Raw genomic sequence first — 19,980 nt, forward strand, 5'->3', positions numbered from 1 at the left:
TGCCTTGTCTGGTGGGGTGGGGACACGCTCATACTAGTGTATAAAATTGGGGACTAGACTGGTTATTATGACCCTACCTTTACTTTAACAAAATCACCACTGTGGCAAACCCTAGAAAGAAGGTTTCTTCTGTTCAGGTCAGCCAGCAGTGTGCATGTTCATTTATTCTCTATAGTTTCCATATCACTCATACTAGGAGAGTTAATTAGATTGCTATATTTAGTTTGGGTTCATTTAGACAATAATAGCTATATGCAATATTTGTGCTCGACTTCCCTGTATCACTGAGAGTGAAGAGTTTCAAGGTAAAAAAAAGTTTTCATACATACATAATTAAGCTAATCCTAAAGGGAACATTTGAGATCATTTGTCAACCTAGGTGTTCATTATTTCTGTCCATTATGCCAAACCAGCTCTGTTCAGACAGGTTTAGGTTATTACACTGAAGTAAACGGTAGGTGCTTCTTCCCTGATTGATGTCATTCTTGCAGATGTCGAACATTTCTACAGCAAGCATTGGGAGCAAACTCAGAATGGACAAAAATATGACAGTAAGGAACAGGAATTTCCCTTTTGCACAAATCCACCTCGCCAACCCATCGGATGGAATGATCAAGATCTCTTAACATTTCGCACACATGTCAAGAGGAGTTTTACTTTCGGCAACATCAATCTGATCAAATGAATGTTGAGCCTGAGTGGTCGTGGTGAGATGAAAGCAAACAGGAGTGAATAAAAGCAGAGCAGAGAGGAGGACAGCGAGGGACTTACTTAATGACGCCATCCTCCAAGTAGATATCGGCATGGAAGGACTGGTCATCGTTCACAATCCTCCCTCCTTTGATCAGAAGCCTGTCGCTCTGTAGAGAAAGGGATGGGAAGAGGGGAAAAAAGAAATGTTATGATTCAACGCAATTTTCTTCCAACAAAGACCCAGTTTGGCTTGAAACATTGTCATAAAGAAGATTAATTGGAGGACTATCTACTATGCCAAACGATTCCTGTTCTATATTTAGAGCTGGTGTTCAATTATGTCCTTATTTTTCCACCCAGAGGAGATGAATAATGCTTAATCCATCCATTCATTCAGGGCTACGAAGAGACCACCATGTGGGTCTGCCTGACCAGCACTCCCTGTGGTCTTGTGCAGCAAATTGATTTGATTTCCCCTGCAAGCAACACATATCTGCATCGACATTTTCTTGATAGCCGTGTTAAATGATTCCATCAAGCAATACCGAGCTTGCAAAACTAGTTAGCTAGCACTATCTCACAATGGAAAATGTGCAGTAACCAATGCAGTGACTTGTAGCAGCTTGTTAAACCTACACAGACATAGAAAACGTCTACTACTACCTTATGTTGAATTTGCATGTATTTGTCATACATGTGTCACCATGTGACATCCTGATATGCGTGGCATTGTTAATAGTCAACCTATGTTAGTGATCCAGTGTGCAGGATTTAGTGGCATTTGTAATATAACTGCAGATTCACCCTCCCCTTCCAAGAACAAAGGAGAACCTACAAGTGTGTGTAACTACTTTTCTCTATGGCTTGTCTGCTCTGTAGTCATGTGTGTCCAATTAAATCTGGTTTAATACATGAACTAATATAAGATTACTACTGCACAAAGTTATTCTTATGATCATTATCATTGTCACCATCATCATGATATCTACATTCCAGCCCACACAAATAACATTTACTGGTGCAAATGCTGACTGGGTCAATCTGGGAATGCCAGCTTGATAACATATGTATGCTTCACCAAAACAGTAACTAGAAGGCATTAATTAAGATAGACAGAGAAGCTACCGTTGTAACTTTTATTCCTCTGCAGTTAAATGACCTGGACCAGTCATAGTGGGGTGGGAGGATGACAGTTTGCTGTTGGAAGCAGAACTGAAGCTGCTTTTAAAGACTGATCATGGATTAACATCTTAACCAATGTTTATCCAGATTTTATTATGCAACAATTCTAACTGTGGATGTTATTTTCTCTGTATAATCCATTTTTTCAACCGACCAAATGCAATAGCCACAATGCTGATTATCGATCATTTTATGATGCAGGATATTTTTAATCTGCATGAGAAAATAAACCTTGCACACGCCCACTTTGCTGCACTAAAATGGAACTACAAAGCACTGTCACATCTGAGGAACCCTTCAACCCCACATCTCGTAATATGGTCTGATCTGGGCGTTGCCATGACGCCACACAGTCAGACATCAAATCTGCTGCTGCTGCTGCACCACGGGCTGACTCTAGCAGACCGTTGTCATAGCGACGGGTTGACTGCAGGGAGACAGTCTAGAGAGGAGAGGAGACTGGGCGCCTGGTTTTGCTGACTTGTGGGATAGCTGGTTCAGTGAAGAGCAGGATGTCTGACAGGGTGAAGGAGTACACGGATAAAGGGGAGGTTGGTTGGGTGATGTGTGGGCAAACTGTTCATTTAAGCTGCTGGTTAGTCGACTGGCCACATGAAGATAGGCTGAATTGACTAATCGATCAACGGGAAATTATTCTACAACAATTGTTTTTCAAGCAAGGATGCTTAATATCTGCTGGTTAAATACATAAAACAACAGATCAATTACTCTATGTATAATGTATATGTGTGAAGTTCCCTCAGAGCACAATAATCCATGCATTGTTCTGGAGAAACAAATGTTTAAAGTCCATCTTTATGACACAACTATTTTTTTAAAATGATAATATTAGGTTGTACTCCAACAAGTATAACCTCAGTAATACATTCACACTCAAATATAAAATGGCAGGACTCAGTTCCTAGCCCTGCTAGGAGGAACAGACTTCCATATTCTCCCATCAGCCCATGTGCACAATGATTTACAACCCTGGCTATGGACCCAGTGTTTCATCACTGTAATGAACTGCAGCCACTCCTTCACCCGTCAGAAAAAAGGAAAAAGCATAATATGGTTTTGTATGCGGCTTAGATGATACAAGCTCTATATCTGCTGAGCTCATGGACACACGTAATGTGTGTATTTTTGTGTCTGTGTTTGTGTGTATGCGATGGTGATGGAGGAGTGTGAAACAGAGCCCAGATCCTTCCCTAGAAACCACACCCTGAAGCAACACATTACAACACAGTCATCAGTGGCTGGAACACAGCACCAGCATAGATCATACTTTAGAGCACGCTGCCCTGAAATTAGCTCAGAGACAATTTCTTCCTAATCTAATTTTGACTATAAAATATGAAATACTTGCATACTGCATATATATGCATACTTATTTCACCTTTTTCATGGAAATACTAAAATATGATTAAGTCTGATGTGGATAAAAAAAAAAAAAACACTTTAGATAAGATCAAAGTCAGCATTGACTATACTTGGAAGAGATGACCTACATTTCAGTAGTAGAGTAAATAATCCATCAGTGAGACAACAAAAACAGTGAATTGACAACAATTTTGGTATTAGATTAATTGTTTAAGTCTTTTATCAATGACCAATGTCCAGCATTCACTGTTTCCAGATTATAGATTTGAATTTGAATTGCTGTTTTTCTTAGTGTTGTTATAATTTTTAAGTTGAATATCTACAAATACTTTCATTATTATATTTTTGGGGTATTTTTGCTTGAAAAATTATTGTAGCTCTAAAATAATTGACAGATGAATCAACTTTCAGCATTCAGTTAAAAGCTGGTGAAAGCACCTAGGAATAAGTCATAACAAAATGCACATTTGTCACTCAAAATGACAACACTCGGGAATCAGATAGTAATTTTAGTCATTTAATAAGCATTTAATTATCCTTGTGAAATGAATATAATATATTGGAGATTTATTTTTCTATTTCCTGTCATTTTATAGACTGAATGATTCATTGATTAATGAAAACAGAATCCATAATAAAAACAATCGCTAGCTGCAGCCCTAATACAGTCATAATGGAGTATAACACATCTCAGCAATACAAACCTGCTCTCATCAACTGCATCAAACGAGTAAAGATTTTTTTTACCTGATTTATAATACTGCAGTGAGGGGTGTGCCCTCATACAGAGACTGAATCGGTGCATCTCTCTCTTTCTCTCTCACACACACATATTCCCCTTTGTCAGTTTCTGCCCACTCTCCCCACTGGCCTATAACGGCATGCAAAAGACCACAATCGTTCGACAATCAATAGCTTTCCATTTCCATTACAACCCAGCAACTGTCAGTCTGCTGCTTTCAGTATTCCTCAGTTAGTGCATCTGCCTGTGAAATACATAATGAACTTAAATCTAGACTTGAGTTATTTCCAGTCAGTGGAAAACTACATATTAAAATGCTTGATGTCAACAACTTAAATCATCATTCAAAAATATAACAGTACAGATCTTTCAAATAGCAACAAGCATGACCAAACTGCCAAAGAATATCAAGAACACAACTTAAATTTAAGTGGCGAGGCAGCATGGGTGACCAAACTGTCAAACTTGTCAAAGACACATAGTCTGAGACAGCACTTTTTTTCATTTCATTAACACTTGTTAATCTCACTTCATAAATCTAAATGCAGACCTAGAATTTAGTGTGGCTTTTTCCTGGAAACTATGACAAACAGACTTCCGTATTTGCCAGTGCTCATGTCCAGAAACAGCAATACGTTACACTTTCACACATTTCATAGAAAATATAGCAAGTGAAACAGTTTTGTCCCAGTGCCATGCCAATGTGTGCCAAAAGACGGTTTATTGTTTCAGAATTTATCCACAATTCAGTCTTCTTTTTAATGATGTTTCAGCATTTCTGCATTACATTTAGAAAAACCAGGAAGTCCACCCATAAGCTAATGGAACTCAGGTCTTGTTACTGTGTAACAGTGACATTATTGGAGTTAAACCATCACTGCTATTATGTGGTTATGGGAATAAACCTAACCATTTGTTACAACATTAACAAGACAGCACCATCCACATAATGAACAGAGACCACAGTCATAATTCTGCTGGAATTTTTGTTGCAGCCCTGACTTTGGAAAGGATGGTTTAATGGTCTTCAGTGGCCGTTGTGGTATTCACATGACAGAGTCCTTAAATGAGATGAGACTGGAGGCCCACAACCGTTACAAGATGGTGGATTCAGATAACATCATAGTGTACAAATATGCAATGTGCGACTTATGACTGACTTTGAGTCAACAAGCCCTGATGAGCAGAACAAGAGTGATGACTAAACATATTATTATTATTATTGGATGGATGGTAAATGGACCTGTACTTGTATAGCGCCTTTCTAGTCTTCCGACCACTCAAAACACTTTTACACTACATGGCACAATCCCCCTTTTCATTTATACACATTCACACACCGATGCATGGCATCGGGAGCAATTCGGGGTTCAGTATCTTGCTCAAGGATACTTAGACATGTGGCACCAGGAGCCGAACAAACAACCTTCCGATTAGGGGACGACCCCCTCTGCCTCTGCACCATAACCGCTATTACAATACATGACCACCTATTAAAATGTAGTGCAATTCAACTTGTTTAGTAACTGCTTTCATACACGCATGTTGTTGCAAATGTATGATCTGACGATACTAAAGACTGAAGGCTGTGTCCATCATGATGGACATTGATTTTAGGTGATTCTTGCCCACACTTCCCCCTGAATCTTCGCTGGACATTTTGTTTCAACCAGTTCATATTCCCTACCTTGCTAGTATTTAACCTTCAGAGATTGAATCATTTAGGTTTGGACTGGTTTGGACAAACTGGAACAAATGACCTGACCAGACATTAACCAAAAATAGGGATTTTCTGAGTTTCCCAGACTAAGCAGCCACAGTGGTGAAGAACAGCTGTACAGCTTTAAGAGGTACAACTAGACCGAAGACCCTATACATCTCTTTTATGGAAATCCATTTAAAATAGCTTTTACACTGTGTTTGATTCTTCAGTTTTAGGCATCCTGCTGACATGTACAAAACCATATAACAACACCATGGCACAACATGCTGTGTCACCTCATCATCGACCTACTAACATTATTACATTAGACCACAAAGATTCATATTATCTTACAATAGTTACTCTTGGTTTAGTGCAGGATTCTATGTTGGGTTGAGAATATTAACACTCGATATCAATGATGTTGATCCTGATTTGGTCCGACCTTCCAGGGTCACTGACCATGTCCTCATTTGTCAATCATGTCTCTCTTACAGCGTCCAGCTTGTGGAAGGGAATCTCACTGGATGATCTGCACATAGTAGTCACTGGAAATAATGATCTGTATCACCGCGTTCAGACAGAAAGCGAAGCAAATATTTGAGCACTGAACTGTTTGCGTAGTCCATATTTATTCATCCAGCTGTTACTAGCCTATTAAAAACAAAACAAACACTAATTCTTCACTTCCATATGTGTACTCACTTATGTGTGTGCGTGTGTGACTGTGACCTACTCTCAACATGTTGGCTCAGTAGAGGATTTGGTGTTTTACTACTGTAAGTCACAGAGATTTCTTCAGCTGCCTGGAAGTCGACAAATTAGGACAGTTGGAGAAGGATTAGCTTGCCGCAAACATTCACAAGTGATGTCAGCCACAAACGCTTATAAAAAGTCTGTTCCAAGTTGCAGGAATCGAACAAATGTATGCTTATGTCTGAGTTTGGTAAACAAACTGCTCAAGTTAATGTTAGAAATCTTCATGGTTTATGAAAGTGTGTGCTTCCAGCTGCTATACTTTTTAAGTCATTGGGAAAAAAAACCATTAAGCCCTTTTTAGTTTCCTCAACTACATCTTACCTCTAGTGCTGACAAGCTCTTCTGTTAGATTTCTGGCAACAAAGTACAGTTCAGGTGGAAAAAATATCTTGTCATTCAACTCTTACAACAAAGCACCGAAAATAAATCACCTCTCTCGACACAGGAAACTGTTATTTTCTGTTACACAAGCCAGCAGTAATCAAAAATAGACGGCAGGATGTTGATCTTGTACTACTACGCTGATATACACTGACAACTTTTTTCCACTTCCACCAGACTGGAGGGAGAAGAGCTCATAAACGGGGATGCAAATTAATAATAGCCACTCCTTGGTGCTTAATAAGTAGGAATGGTCCTGGAAAACTCCCCGGCTACAAAACAGGCCAAAGGGGCTGAGAGGACATTAGAGGAGACCTCCATTAGCTGTGACTGAGACCCTTGTGTGGGAGGGGAGAGGAGTACCGAGGCAGGCAGAGAACCAGTGGAAGAGGGAAGTCATCCTGAATGTGCACCGGGGCCTCTGCTCCAGCCCTGTTGCCTAGCGAACATAAATATTTACTCTTTACCCAAAACTGCACAGGATTTTTTTTTCACATTCTGGAAATGTGAAAACAATGAGACTTATCAATCTAAATTAATTGTGGCGGCTCCCGCCAGCCACAGTCAAAGAGAAATCTTACTTGTCTGGAATGTTGATCTTGTGATAGGCTCGAGCAATGTAACCGTGTAACCATGGCGATGCAAAAAAAAAGGAGAAAAAAAAGAAAACTCAACATGGATCTGATTGAGCCAGACAGGTTGAATTATAAACTCTCTCAGTCAAGAAATCTGAGAAGTGTCTGTTTGTGTGTGACTGAATCTAAGTGTGTGTCAAATCACATCCCCACAGGACAAACCAAACAGGGGTTGTATTTTGCTGCCATCAAAACTGTATGTTGGTCGCCATGGTGAGTCGCACGGCAACATCTGGGTGGCCACGGGGTATTTTGTTTGCACTCAAGCCCACTTGTGCCCACTGTTTTGCGGTGCCGTCAACAAGGGGGAACGGGTTTCTTTTCCCGGGCAGAGCCGCCGTCTGCCGGCCCTGTTTCATGCCCACAGATGCCCATTCCAGCTGGAGGGGATTACTGATGACATGTACCAGCCTGGAACAACACTGTGGCTGCTGTGAGCGGGTATGAGGGAAGGGAAGAACCACACCTAGAAATCTGACAGAGCCACTCTGGCAGAGTGCAGACGCAAGGAAACAGCTGGAACAGAGCGGGCAGGCATGGAAAGGCAGGAGGAAAGTCTGGGGAGGAAGGTTATAGGCAGGTATATGGTCGTTGTTTGGCAGTACGTACATTTATACTCTAAATGATTTATGACATGAGCACTTATTGGAGAGTTGTTTGTCCACTAAGAGTTGATATGACTTTTGGAAGGGTGTTCAAAACTGTAAGTTTTATTTGGTACTTTAACCTTAGGGATTACAGTGTTTTTGTCTTCAGTTCAATTCCTTATACTTCCTATGTTAATTATATTAAACCCCCGGTTATAATTATTGATTTGATTATTATTCCCTCTACAGCTCTCAATGTTACTGGCATAAAGTAGTTGGCCTTCCTGTGCACATCTTGACGCTCAAGGGATTCACAGGAAATGATTAATGCACCTATTAGATATGATACAGAAAACAACAGTTGGTTAATCATAAGTTGAGTACTACTTATGACACTGTTAACTTCCTTCTTTTGTTTCTTTACTAAAACAACGTGACACGATGAATCCTCTCAGGTTGCACTATAAACTGATACAGAAGTTCTTCAGATTTTTGCTTCTGACTAAGCAATTTTAAGTACCCACACGAGGCATGTTTGCTGCCCATAGTGGTTGATACAGGTATTACATCCAATAAATTAAACTACAAAATACGTTGTCTGTCCATGCCCTTTCTAAAACGACACATACAATTGTTTTCTGATCCAATGTTCCTAGGACAACCCCCCCCCAAAAAAAAAACCCAGCATAATAAACAACTTACTTATATTCTTTTACCCCTTTGGGGCATAAGGCGTTGATAATGTTCTTCCACACAGTCTTTATCAGTTAGTTGTGCCTCGCCCCATGAGAGACCCACCTTCAGGAGCTCAGCATCCAACATTTTTTGCCAGGTGATCTTTGGTTGGCCTTGTTTCCTTTTTCCTGAGTGCCACTGGGGATCTACTCTGATTGTAGTATGGGTCCAAGCCATCTTCTGAGATCAAGCTTCGACAGCTTCTTTATATAGAGTTCCTTATTTTATTGGGCCATATAATACAACAGATCTTTTGCAGTCACTGTGGAATGAGCTGACTTTGTTCATGTCATTTTTGGTTAACTGCCAGCACTCAGCCCCATATAAAGAACCAGCTTGATCAAGGTGTTATACAAGCAGATCTTGATTTTGAGGCTGTAGGCACTAGACTTCCAGATGTTCTACATGCACTTGCCATTACCCCCAGTGACCACAAGTGTCGCCAGATCAACAGGGACTTAAATCTTAAGAATTATAGCTTCAGTCTTTTGGAAAAAAGACTGGACTAATATGGTATGTTGAGTGCAATTACTGATTAAACTGGCACAGCAGTGACAAAACTGTGCTTCATTACATCAAGTATGAAAGACAATGAATAATGTGAGTTCCCTGTTAACTCTGCTCTTGATCATTTGTAATGTGGTAGCAGGTGAATGGCAGTCAATCTAAGATGTTGGTTATAACTGGGTGGAGCTGGTCTTTGAGGATTACAACAATCTGCCAACTAAAAAACTGACCAGACAGAATGTATCTTGAGGCCTGCCAGACTGCACGCAACTCACTCATGCTACACATTTTTCCAGTGGGATTCCTTGCCTCAGTATCAAACTAAGAAGAGAGACAGATCTTATCTTGGTGAGTCGCTGTTGCAGTATCACTTACTGATCTGTCTGTGGATATGGGTGTTTTGACATAAATATCACGCCTTATGCAAGTTTAACACCGCAAACATGTTACCATAAAAGAAGGCTAAAGACGAAAACACCCAACCTCTCTGTGGGGGGGTTGGTAAAATTAAAATTTCCATCCCTATAATGACCGTGGAAAACATGCCATGGAAAACGTTGGCCCACTTTAGCATATTATAGAGACGTGCCCTACTTAAACAGTAATGACATCAAGAGACTGTGCTCAGAATACAAGACCTCTACAGGCCAAAGCTACCCCAGTCATACCCCAAATCACCCCTTTGGTGTAATATCAGCTGAAAAGAAGAGACAAAGGCTGTCTCCCACAGCCGAGCAACACACCCCTGACTGCAGCCTGAGCTGCAACAATGAAAACTGGATGGCAGGCATTTCAGACACAACACACACACACACACACACATACACACAGAGAGAGAGAGAGAAGGAGAGGGAGTGGGAGAGGTTTCTCTGCAGTTGTAACACACACTAGCAACCAGCTGGCGGGCTGTGTAACACCAACCTGCCCCGAATTCAACCTCCACCCTAGATGCTCTGCCATGACTCTGAATCTTTCTCTTTCTTACAAAGGCGAGGACTACAAGCCAAGGCCAGCTTATCACAGCTCATCACAAATGGGTGTGTATTTCCCCCACCTCTCCTTGTCCTCCTCTCCCTCTCCCTCTCCTCTGCACCAGCCTGCAACATGAACAGTAGCCCATGTCTGTAGTCTGCACACATTTCATTCTTAACCTTAAAATAAATAATTGATTGATGAAAAAAAATTTTGCCTATGTACATGAATTGCAATTTTTTTTTTCACAACTCACTTTTGTTCTATGGTTTGCCAACTAATAGCCACAGCACAATATAATTAGGCTGTCATTAGGATACTTTAAAGAATGTCAGTAAAAACACTGTGTGCCATCAAAATGGCTAGAGACGCTCAGTGAATATGAGACTAGCATCCCTGTCCAATAACCTCAGTGACCATCAGTGATCAATAAGGCCCGAAATACAGTCCATTAGAGAGAAAGGGCCGAGCACATTCTTTTCAAAATGGCTAAAACGTGATTTTAATCGCTCCATGCACATTACATAAAAATAATTTATTTTGCAAACTGAAGCAATCTGGGGGGGGGGTTATTAGACTATAAAGCACATTAATACAATATTATAATAATATGCAACCATACTACATTTAAATAAATGATGATTAAGTACAATAGGCTCAGTATAAACTCATAACTGTGCACTGCAGACAGCAGTTAGTCCATGCAGGAACAGTACAGTGATTTAAAAAAAAAAAAAATTTATGGGCGAGCCGGCTCGCCACACGCATGGATCCCCTCAACAAAGAAGATGCAGGACACCTTTAAGAAAACGCCTCATCTCCCTGCCTGACTGTCACTATGGCAGCCACTCATGCTATTTCATGGTGCGTATTTTTTCCAGCGGCACGGCTTCCTGCAGTCCAATTCCGACAATAGAAAAGAAAAAAAAACTGCAAGCGTGAGCCGGCGGCCGCATATATGATCCATCGCTGCGAGACGGCAGCGGAACACCAATGCAGTGATTTGCAACAGCGGGCATCAAAGTTCCCACAGCCGATGAAGCATAAATAACTCATTATTTTTAACTCATTATTTTTATTTTTTTACTCACTGTGATCTTTGGGATGTTCTTTTTTCCTTGATAAGACATTTTGCGTTCGATTCCACCTTTAAAATCAAGCTTTGAAATAAAATGGTATTCCCTCTTTGCGGATGCTGCAGCGGCCCTCGCCTGGATGGGAGCTTCAGGGAATGGTCGCCCCTCTGTCAGTGCGATGTAAAGTGCCTCGCAGAGCGCTATAGGAGCGTCCGTGGTTCACTCTCCCGGCCCCTCCCTCAATAGGCTCAATTGGGAAGAAGTGGTGCCACAATCTTTCCACCGGAGGGCGCTTTGGAGCAGCCGGTGAACAGCTTTCAGCCAGCATCCAGTTGTCTGCATTACTGAGCTGTCACACATTTCTCTTCCACATATACAGCACATATTATCATCATTGACCTATCAGAGATTCTTCTAGCAAATTAGTCTGAACTCGAGGACTATAATTAACTAGTCTGTGGTCTATCTGGTCTCTGTGTATCACGGCCAGTGGGGTTAACTGATCAGAGCAGAAGGCCAGTAATGATTGATTTATTAGAACAGAGTGTGTGGTACCATATTGCCAACAGGAAGAAGCAAAAGATTCTCTAATCCCTGGTTTGAGGATATAAAACATCATGTTTATAGTCATTATTTTAATCCACATGATCAACATTAGATACTTAAATGAATTGGCTTCTTTAAAATCATGTTGCACTAATGCAGTTGACCATACAGGCATACTGTACACTGACTGAATAGACTTTCAAAATGTCAGAATTTGCTAAATCATTGGGCATTTCATTGGGCTGTTGATACAAGGGAAGTATATGACTAGACTTGTGTTTTAAGGGAATTTTGAAAATAAAAAAAATTCTTAAAATGTACTTAGATGTATATTAATCATCCTGTATTTTGTTTAAACAGAAAATATTTGAATATATTATATATAAATATATCATACTCAAGGAGGTTAAGAGAGTAAATCTTTACCAGTTATTACCCTCATATTTCGGTGTTTTGTTTTTCTGAAAACAGAGGAGGGGCAAAATGGTGTAGCAGCTGTCACAGAGACTGCCCACCACATTACACACCCCACATGTCTACTCACTATGACTGACACACACACACACACACACACACACACTCCCTTTCTCCCTCTCTGCATGTCCCCGCACCCAGCCATGTGTCTCTTTTGTTTGGCCCTAAAGTGGATCCCCCCTCCACTCCACTAGTCGTTTCCTCTGCCGCTCCCCTCCTCACCGCTAATGCACCCATAATTAGGAGGCACGTGACTGAGGGTGTGCCTGTGCATATAGGTGTGTGTGTGTGTGTGTGTGTGTGTGTGTGTGTGTGTATAAAGACACTATGACCATCAACTGGAAAATCATACTCTCATCCATCATTGTTTAAAAGAAAGATAGTAATTAACAACATAGAAGATTTGAAGTGTAATAATGACAGTACCTCAGTTCTTTTTAGTTTAGTTTCAGTATTTATGTGTGAACTATATTAAAATAGCATTAACCTTGACACTAATATCATATCCTGAATATCTCATCTCATCAATTGTAAAGATTTTAAGTGACTTGTTTTGTAAATTTTGGAGGAAAAGCCTTCTCTGTATTCAGATTCAGATGTTTCATAAATCAGTACAACAAACATTTGTCAAATAAATTCCTCCCTGTTACTGTGAATTAAGAATTATAGACCTACATTTCTCTTCATAATGTAAGTGTAAAGCCTCAGAGGAGATCAAAAAGGAAATCATTTTGAATTTTGTATGGTTTTTTACATTTCATTACATTAAATATCTATTTGGATTTATGCTTTACTTGTGTGTTTGCATATGTGCGGACACAATACCTAGACAAAATTTTGTCTAACCCTGAACTGTTCTCTACAATTACAAATTGCATATATTGGGATACACTTTACATTTGTATTTCTTTTTACAATAACCAATGATTGTTATCCTCCTGCCTTTGGCTACAAAAGGACACAGCGCCTGCATGCTGACATGTCCTTTCATGGCAGCCAGTCAGTAAGGCATTACCTCAGCAGTCCCAGGCCTAGGAGAACGCATCAACAACACACTTGAAGTTTGCAAGCCTGCTACCTCTGCAGAGCACATTAAACAACTGACACTGACAGACAGACAGGACTCAGACAGATCAGTGATGCAGAAAAACCTCTGTCAGGTCATCAAAGCTGCACCAGCAGACTTAGCACCCCGGTGGCCCAAAATGGAAAAGGTAACAGATTAAGGTTCACTTTAATACCTAGCAGACATATTAAACCTATACAGATTAGCATGGTAATGTTTGCTTCCCTGTCTAATGTGTGATCACTCTATATCAAAGGCTACCACAGAGTTTAGGAAGGCCAAAGATACTGTAATACTGTGACACTGAGACGTTTTTCGGGGAAAGTAATGAATGTCATGCAGAGGAGATTTCATTTATGACTTCCTCTGGGTGAACAAGGCAACATATACACCAGCACAATAATTACAGTTTGGTAATTGGACAAATCTGCGAGGATTACAGGCGTACTACAGCAATTTAGTAAGGCAGATAGTCCCATGTATGAGTCAAGCCCCCAAAACACCAGATCCTACATTTCCCATAATGCAACTTAATAAGGTCTCTTTGTTTTGCCATGGGAAATGCCCCTATGTGTATACCCCAGTATATAGATGCCTTCATAATTAAGCAGTTATACTTATGGATGGATCACATGCATAGGTACAGTAGATATGTGCATATGGGCACAGCGCATACATTATGTTTGCTGTAGATGTGTGTCAGCATGAATGAAAGTGTATGAAGTGCTCTTCCTAGTCTGACTGCAGGACAACAAAGGGTGGGGGGCGGGGTTGGGAGTCCTCCCCAGATCAGCTCCTCTTGGACATCTGGCTGACCACTCCCCATTCTTCACTCCATTACAGCAGCTGATTACCCTCATTAGCTCACCAGACAGGAGGAGTCCAATACATTCTATAATTATCATCATTATTGTTTACTATTACTTTAACATAAACACAAGTTTGTTGAATATCAAAATTATTTTTATCACAGCCTTAAAATATCCACCACATTATATTGTTAATTATATTCTGAATTACTAGAAATCAAAAGGGAATCGGGTGCATTCGATTTGTCAGACATCATTTGTCAGACAGCTTTTCTGTGTTTTCTTTGTATGTAAATGTTCGTGTTACATCTGACCCAAAAAAAAGCACACAGCCCCACTCTCTCCTATTTCTGCTGAATCATCTGGTCCTTCAGGAGGTGCAATACTGCAATTCAGTATCAGGCCACATGGGGGGAAATCTGCTGTACATAAATGCTAGAGGAAAGGGAAAACATAATTATACCATAATAGACTGTGGTAGTAAAGGCTGTTAATGGCTAGATACAGGTTACATTTATAATCAGGAGCGAGAAAGTAAAGTAAATATATTATAAGGATGATGAGAGGATTCAAACAGGTTAGTTAGGATGCGTGCACTGGCCCAGTGCCAAGCTGAATGCCGTCAGGCTGTGAATCAATAACAGCACAGGATTCACTGAGGTGTAAATAATAAGGACAAAGAGTACAAACAAAATAGTGAAATTGTATCAATGTTCTCAAATAAACAGAGTTAGGTGGCTTCAATCAGTCCCCTAGAATTAGTCTCACAACAAGACTGTTACTCTTCTGCTAGCTGCTGAGTCTCCAATGAATCACTGATGGGAGACAACAGATAAGAGATCTGCCACTACAACAGAAACAGCAGCAGGCATTCTTGAATCAAGCAGTATCAAAGCTGCAGAAACAATGAGTTGGACTTGCATCAAAGGCCAGTACAGTACATTTCCGAGCGTTTAGACATTCACAAAATAATCATTAAATTTTATGTGATAATCTGGAACATTTCTAATTAATGTGTTTCTTTCTTGTCATTTTTTGGACGTAATAGATTCTGCTGCCAAAAGCATAAAGTGCATATCACAAGTGCTGATTAGGTGTTTCTCAAGAGAAATACACACAGAGGAAGTGTTGGTTTCCAAAGACATTAAAAGAACAAGATGTTGCAGTACTGGACATACTGTGTCCTAATTAAAGAAGCAAAAAGTGCAAACACAGCAACAACGTTATCACAGTTAAGAAAAACTGAATTTTATCTACTACCTCTTTAAATATATGAAACTGCTCTGTAATTGGTATCCCCTTAAGTATTACACACCATGTTGTGTCATTCTGAACATGATCACAGCAAACACAATCGCTGCTGCTGATTTCAGACCAGAGTTGACGTCAGGTTGATGATACGTTTATGCATTTAAGCAGACAATTAAATTTTATTACATTTGACTGTAATCGATGACATATTGCATTACATCAGATCTTTCCAAAACGTTTAACTCTTTCCTGCTCCTTGTAAAAAGCTATTTGCTCCATTCATGCTTTATATGTGTGTGTGTGTGTGTGTGTGTGTGTGTGTGTGTGTGTGTGTGTGTGTGTGTGTGTATACCAACCCTGAAATGACTAACTAGTAATCATCCTCACTTTGTCAAATGATGTCTTTCCTCTCTAAGCCACAATTGTGAATGTGTGTGTGTGTGTGTGTGTGTGTGTGTGTGTGTGTGTGTGTGTGTGTGTGTGTGTGTGTGTGTGTGTGTGTGTGTGTGTGTGTGTGTGTGTGTGTGTGTGTGTGCCAGAGCCAGAGCCAGAGAGAGAGTGAGACATGAATCATCATTTTTGGTCCTCAAAGTGTGATCTCAGTCTGACATTAAAACTAAAAGAATCAACTTTCCTGCTCAAAACAAGTGCCATTTAATAGTGTATGTAGTAAGTTATCCTGACTGGTAAGCAGAAACACTAACCTTGGTGCCTAAATACTCAGAAGCCTGCACTTCTGGAGTCGGATATAAATGTAATCTTCAAAACACACATTGCAGCTTTGTACTTAACACTACAAACTCAATTAAAAGTGCTTCCACATTTTGACCTTTACCACCTTAAATCATTTTTTTAAATATATATTTTTGGAGAAAAAAAATCAACACTGAAAAACAAATTTACTCTTGATTTCATCAAAAAAGGATGGAGAAGCCGGTTGTAAAAACCATACTTAAATTGTTTTCCTTTCGTGTTTGTCATGGTTGCTCTAATGGAGGGTCAAGGAGACAATTGGACAATTGTTTAAACTTGCTCTGTTTCATTCTATGTTGCTGAAATATTAAAATCCAGCCTCTCCTTTAATCTCTCTCTGTGGCGCATCAGTAAAACATGCAGCACTGTCAGGATACCTATGATTTCTTGCAATAATGGGCCTTTTTGATTGACCTGTCACAGTAGGAAAATCACAGGTATAAAGAACAAAAATAAAGATGGCTGAATTTCATTTATCTACTTCAGTTTCAGGTATTGTGCATGCTGACTCACTGTCATGGTTTGCTGTGATGATGTTATTACTAACACCTGTTCTTTTCCTCCCATTACAAATAAAAAAAGGCCTATCTTGCATATAGCATTCTAGAAATTCTCTATGCACTTTGAGAACAATTGCAAAGTTAGCCTATTATACTTTTTGGTTACTACTGCTGCTTACCAGTACTTCTAATATTATTACTATGTGACTCCTAAAAGCACACCCTAGAAATCATGCAATCCTTCTAAACAGCCACAACCGGCATAATAATCAACTCATGCATGATAGCAACCTAACAAAATTGCTACAGCAAATAAACACCCACCATTGCATTCATTCCAACCACCTGATGTCATAGCAACAACCTCAAAACACCCTAGCGACCATGTGGAACATGTTAGCAATCTTTCACGTTTGGTTTTTACACAATATATCACACAAGAACCTCAGACTACAGTCTCCAAGTGACTGAATTAACGCCTATCTGACATGGTCTCAACAAAAACAGATTAACACAGTAACTTTCATAAAACTGGAATTCATTTCAGGTCTGTTTTTCAGGTTTGTGATTAAGTGTATCTAATAAAGTTAGATAAGGGTTTCAGATTTTCATATCATCTGAAGTTGTAGTTAAAGTGTTACTTTAACGCCACCTGTGGGACTGTACCATTCCTGCTTCACTACAATTTAGTTTAATGTTCAGGTTTCTTCCATTACATCAGTACATTCCTGCAGCTTCATTGTTGTGTGTCTAGTGTGCTAATCTGCTACAGTGTGCTAATGTCAAGTGTCTGCACAAGTTTGATTGGATTTCTTCAGTAGCCAGATGTAGGTGATTCTAAGCTGTTCTGATTGTAAGTAAAAAAAGGGTTAGGGTTAGGATGCAGTTGTTACTACTATGACTTCTCTCAGTACCTTGTCTTTTAGGAGTACAGTACTGGCTTTAATGGGCCTACAGTTGTCACACAAGAATGGCAGGATTATGTTACTAAATGTGTGGGCAACACTTGTTGCATTTGTTTCCACTATAATATTTATCATCATGGTTGCCAGCTCTAAGGTTTCATTAATACTTAAGTAATGTCTGCAGTGGCCTAGGCCTGGAGCGATGACAGAACTTTTCATTTGTCCAGCCTTGAGGCTTTCCAGCCTTGCTCTGTGGCCTTAGTTGCCTGAGTCATTTTCTCTTTTTTTTATACCATTTTATTGTCTGGATACACTGGCTGAAAAAGGGTTTACGAATTATACAAATCCAATTCAATCCAACAAATTCTGGATGAATGGTGGCTCTGGATGGCAAGTCTGTCTCATTGTACCTTAAAAACTAATTCTGTTAGCTGAGAAATTAAATTGTCTCCGCCTGAGGCTGTTAACTATTTGTTTCATGCTCTTTGGGGTTCTATAAGATGCATTATACACTGATTAGCCTACTTGTTACAGGGCAATCTCTTACGATGGTTTATATTCTTAAATTAATAATCTGATATAGTGATGTGGCAGTGGGACCAATCCAATCAACAATTTCATCTATAATTGAGTTCCCAAATGCACTGGGCATAAATCCAATCTCTCTCAGGTGAATACATTTATTCAAGGCTTTGAAGAGGTGGAGGAAAGACAGAATCAAAATGTTACTTAGGTGTGGTCAATGTGGGCATTTGTGAGTCAGTTAATGGTGCTAACTATTTGCAAATTCAAAAGGTTCTACCCCTGTAAAGTACCTCTCATTTGGTACTTTAAAACAACAAAGAGGGGAATTACCAGAAGAGAAAAAAGTCAAACTAACAGGCACACACACACACTGCAGAAACCACTCCTGTCATACACACATGCTGCATCAGTCTGCTGCCATTCACGCAAAAGTTACTTACCTTTTCATCTCCCAGGTTCTGCAACACTTCCTTACCGCCGCCGGTTCGGATCTCAACCTGAGGAGAGTCTTTCCCTTCTCGCCTGTTCGCTGCGGGACTTTCCACACACGGGGAATTCTTGCTGTCACTCGCCGAGCTCCTCGCCTCCTGACCGGTCTCTCGTTTGGCGGTCCTCGGGGTGCGGGAGCCCCTCTGGCCGACGCTCAGGGCATCAAAGTCTATGGTTTTACTCTCAAACGCGCCTTCGACGTTGCAAAACAATCCGCCGTATTTCTGCCGGGGCACCTGGTCGGCCGTGCCGGGTCGGGCGAGATAAACCGGCAGGTCGTCCTCTGCCATGTCCCAGTTTCCCCTGCGCTCTGCCATGGTGGAGCTCTGCACAAGTGACCGAGAAAGACGGTTAAACTAGTGCTGAAGTGGTGTGTGCCTGTTTCTGTGCGCGTGTGTGTGCGTGTGTGTGTGTGTGTGTGTGTGTGTGTGGTGCTGTGAGGAAGCCTGAGCAGACAGTCAGGCAGGAGTTGAATTAGAGCAAAAGCTGGCACTGTATGGTGCATGATGCATAGCATGTGGCTTTCTCTCAGGTTTTAACATGGTTTAATTAAAAATACATATGATTATGGACTTTGGTTGGTGTTTGTAGTTTAAATCAGCCAGTGAAGACACAAAGGCACCTGCGGCTGAGTAGAGTGACCAAGGGACCCTTTCATATAGACATACGTTGAACATCATCTGTATAAATACAATGCAAAAACTATATGTTTTTACTGAAGCAATACCTACATCTCCTTTCTTTTTTTATATATATAAAAAGATAGCACAGCTGAGGTGGAATGACATGCATCAAAGGGCCACAAGTCGGATTCGAACCCTTGGCCACTGCAGCTAGGGCTCATCCTTTGTACATGGGGCCCTAGCTCTACCAGGTGAGCTGTTCAGGCGCCCCTAGCTCTCCTTCCTGATGTAGTTTCAGAGTCAAAATACTGTATTCATCCTTAAAGATCCCCAGCAGTTTCAATGTACCTGATAGTAAGTGGACACAGGTGAGCACTTTGCAGGTAACACAGGTTTTCAAAGAGGAGCTGTCCCTCTGTGTCGCTGTCCTTTCAGCACCACTTAAGACGTTTGATATGTAGCTACACCTGCTCAACCGGAAACTCAAAGTAGGCTAAAAGCTGATATGTCTTCGTATGGGGCCCCCCACCCAGGAGTGTTTTCTTACGCCAGCACAAATGAGACAGGATCGTGTCAGCAGCGGTGGAAGACAAGCAGCTTTCAGGCAGCATGTCTCAAACTGTGAGACTGCTGAGTCATAGAGGACACAAAAGGGAGACAGGAGTCAACGCCGTCACTCAAACTC

At 40.6% G+C, this 19,980-nt stretch overlaps 1 protein-coding gene across 3 annotated transcripts in view; it reads right to left on the bottom strand.

Moving 5' to 3' along the window:
• dpysl3 (dihydropyrimidinase like 3) overlaps nucleotides 1-19,004 on the bottom strand; it is a 40,442-nt gene extending 21,438 nt beyond the window's left edge. For 2 of the 3 annotated variants that reach the window (XM_051401132.1, XM_051401131.1), the window contains exons 1-2: nucleotides 18,624-19,004; nucleotides 772-860 (exon numbers count right to left, since the gene is read on the bottom strand). In XM_051401132.1, coding sequence (XP_051257092.1) covers nucleotides 772-860; nucleotides 18,624-18,989 — 455 coding nt within the window. In that variant the 5' untranslated portion in view covers nucleotides 18,990-19,004. Of the gene's footprint in view, nucleotides 1-771; nucleotides 861-11,369; nucleotides 11,554-18,623 lie in introns of those variants that run through there. The other variant, XM_051401133.1, reaches the window with a different exon arrangement.
• Nucleotides 19,005-19,980: the final 976 nt, after the last annotated feature.

The sequence above is a fragment of the Dicentrarchus labrax genome, unplaced genomic scaffold (genome assembly GCF_905237075.1).
Source record: "Dicentrarchus labrax unplaced genomic scaffold, dlabrax2021, whole genome shotgun sequence".
Classification (NCBI taxonomy): Eukaryota; Metazoa; Chordata; class Actinopteri; family Moronidae; genus Dicentrarchus; species Dicentrarchus labrax.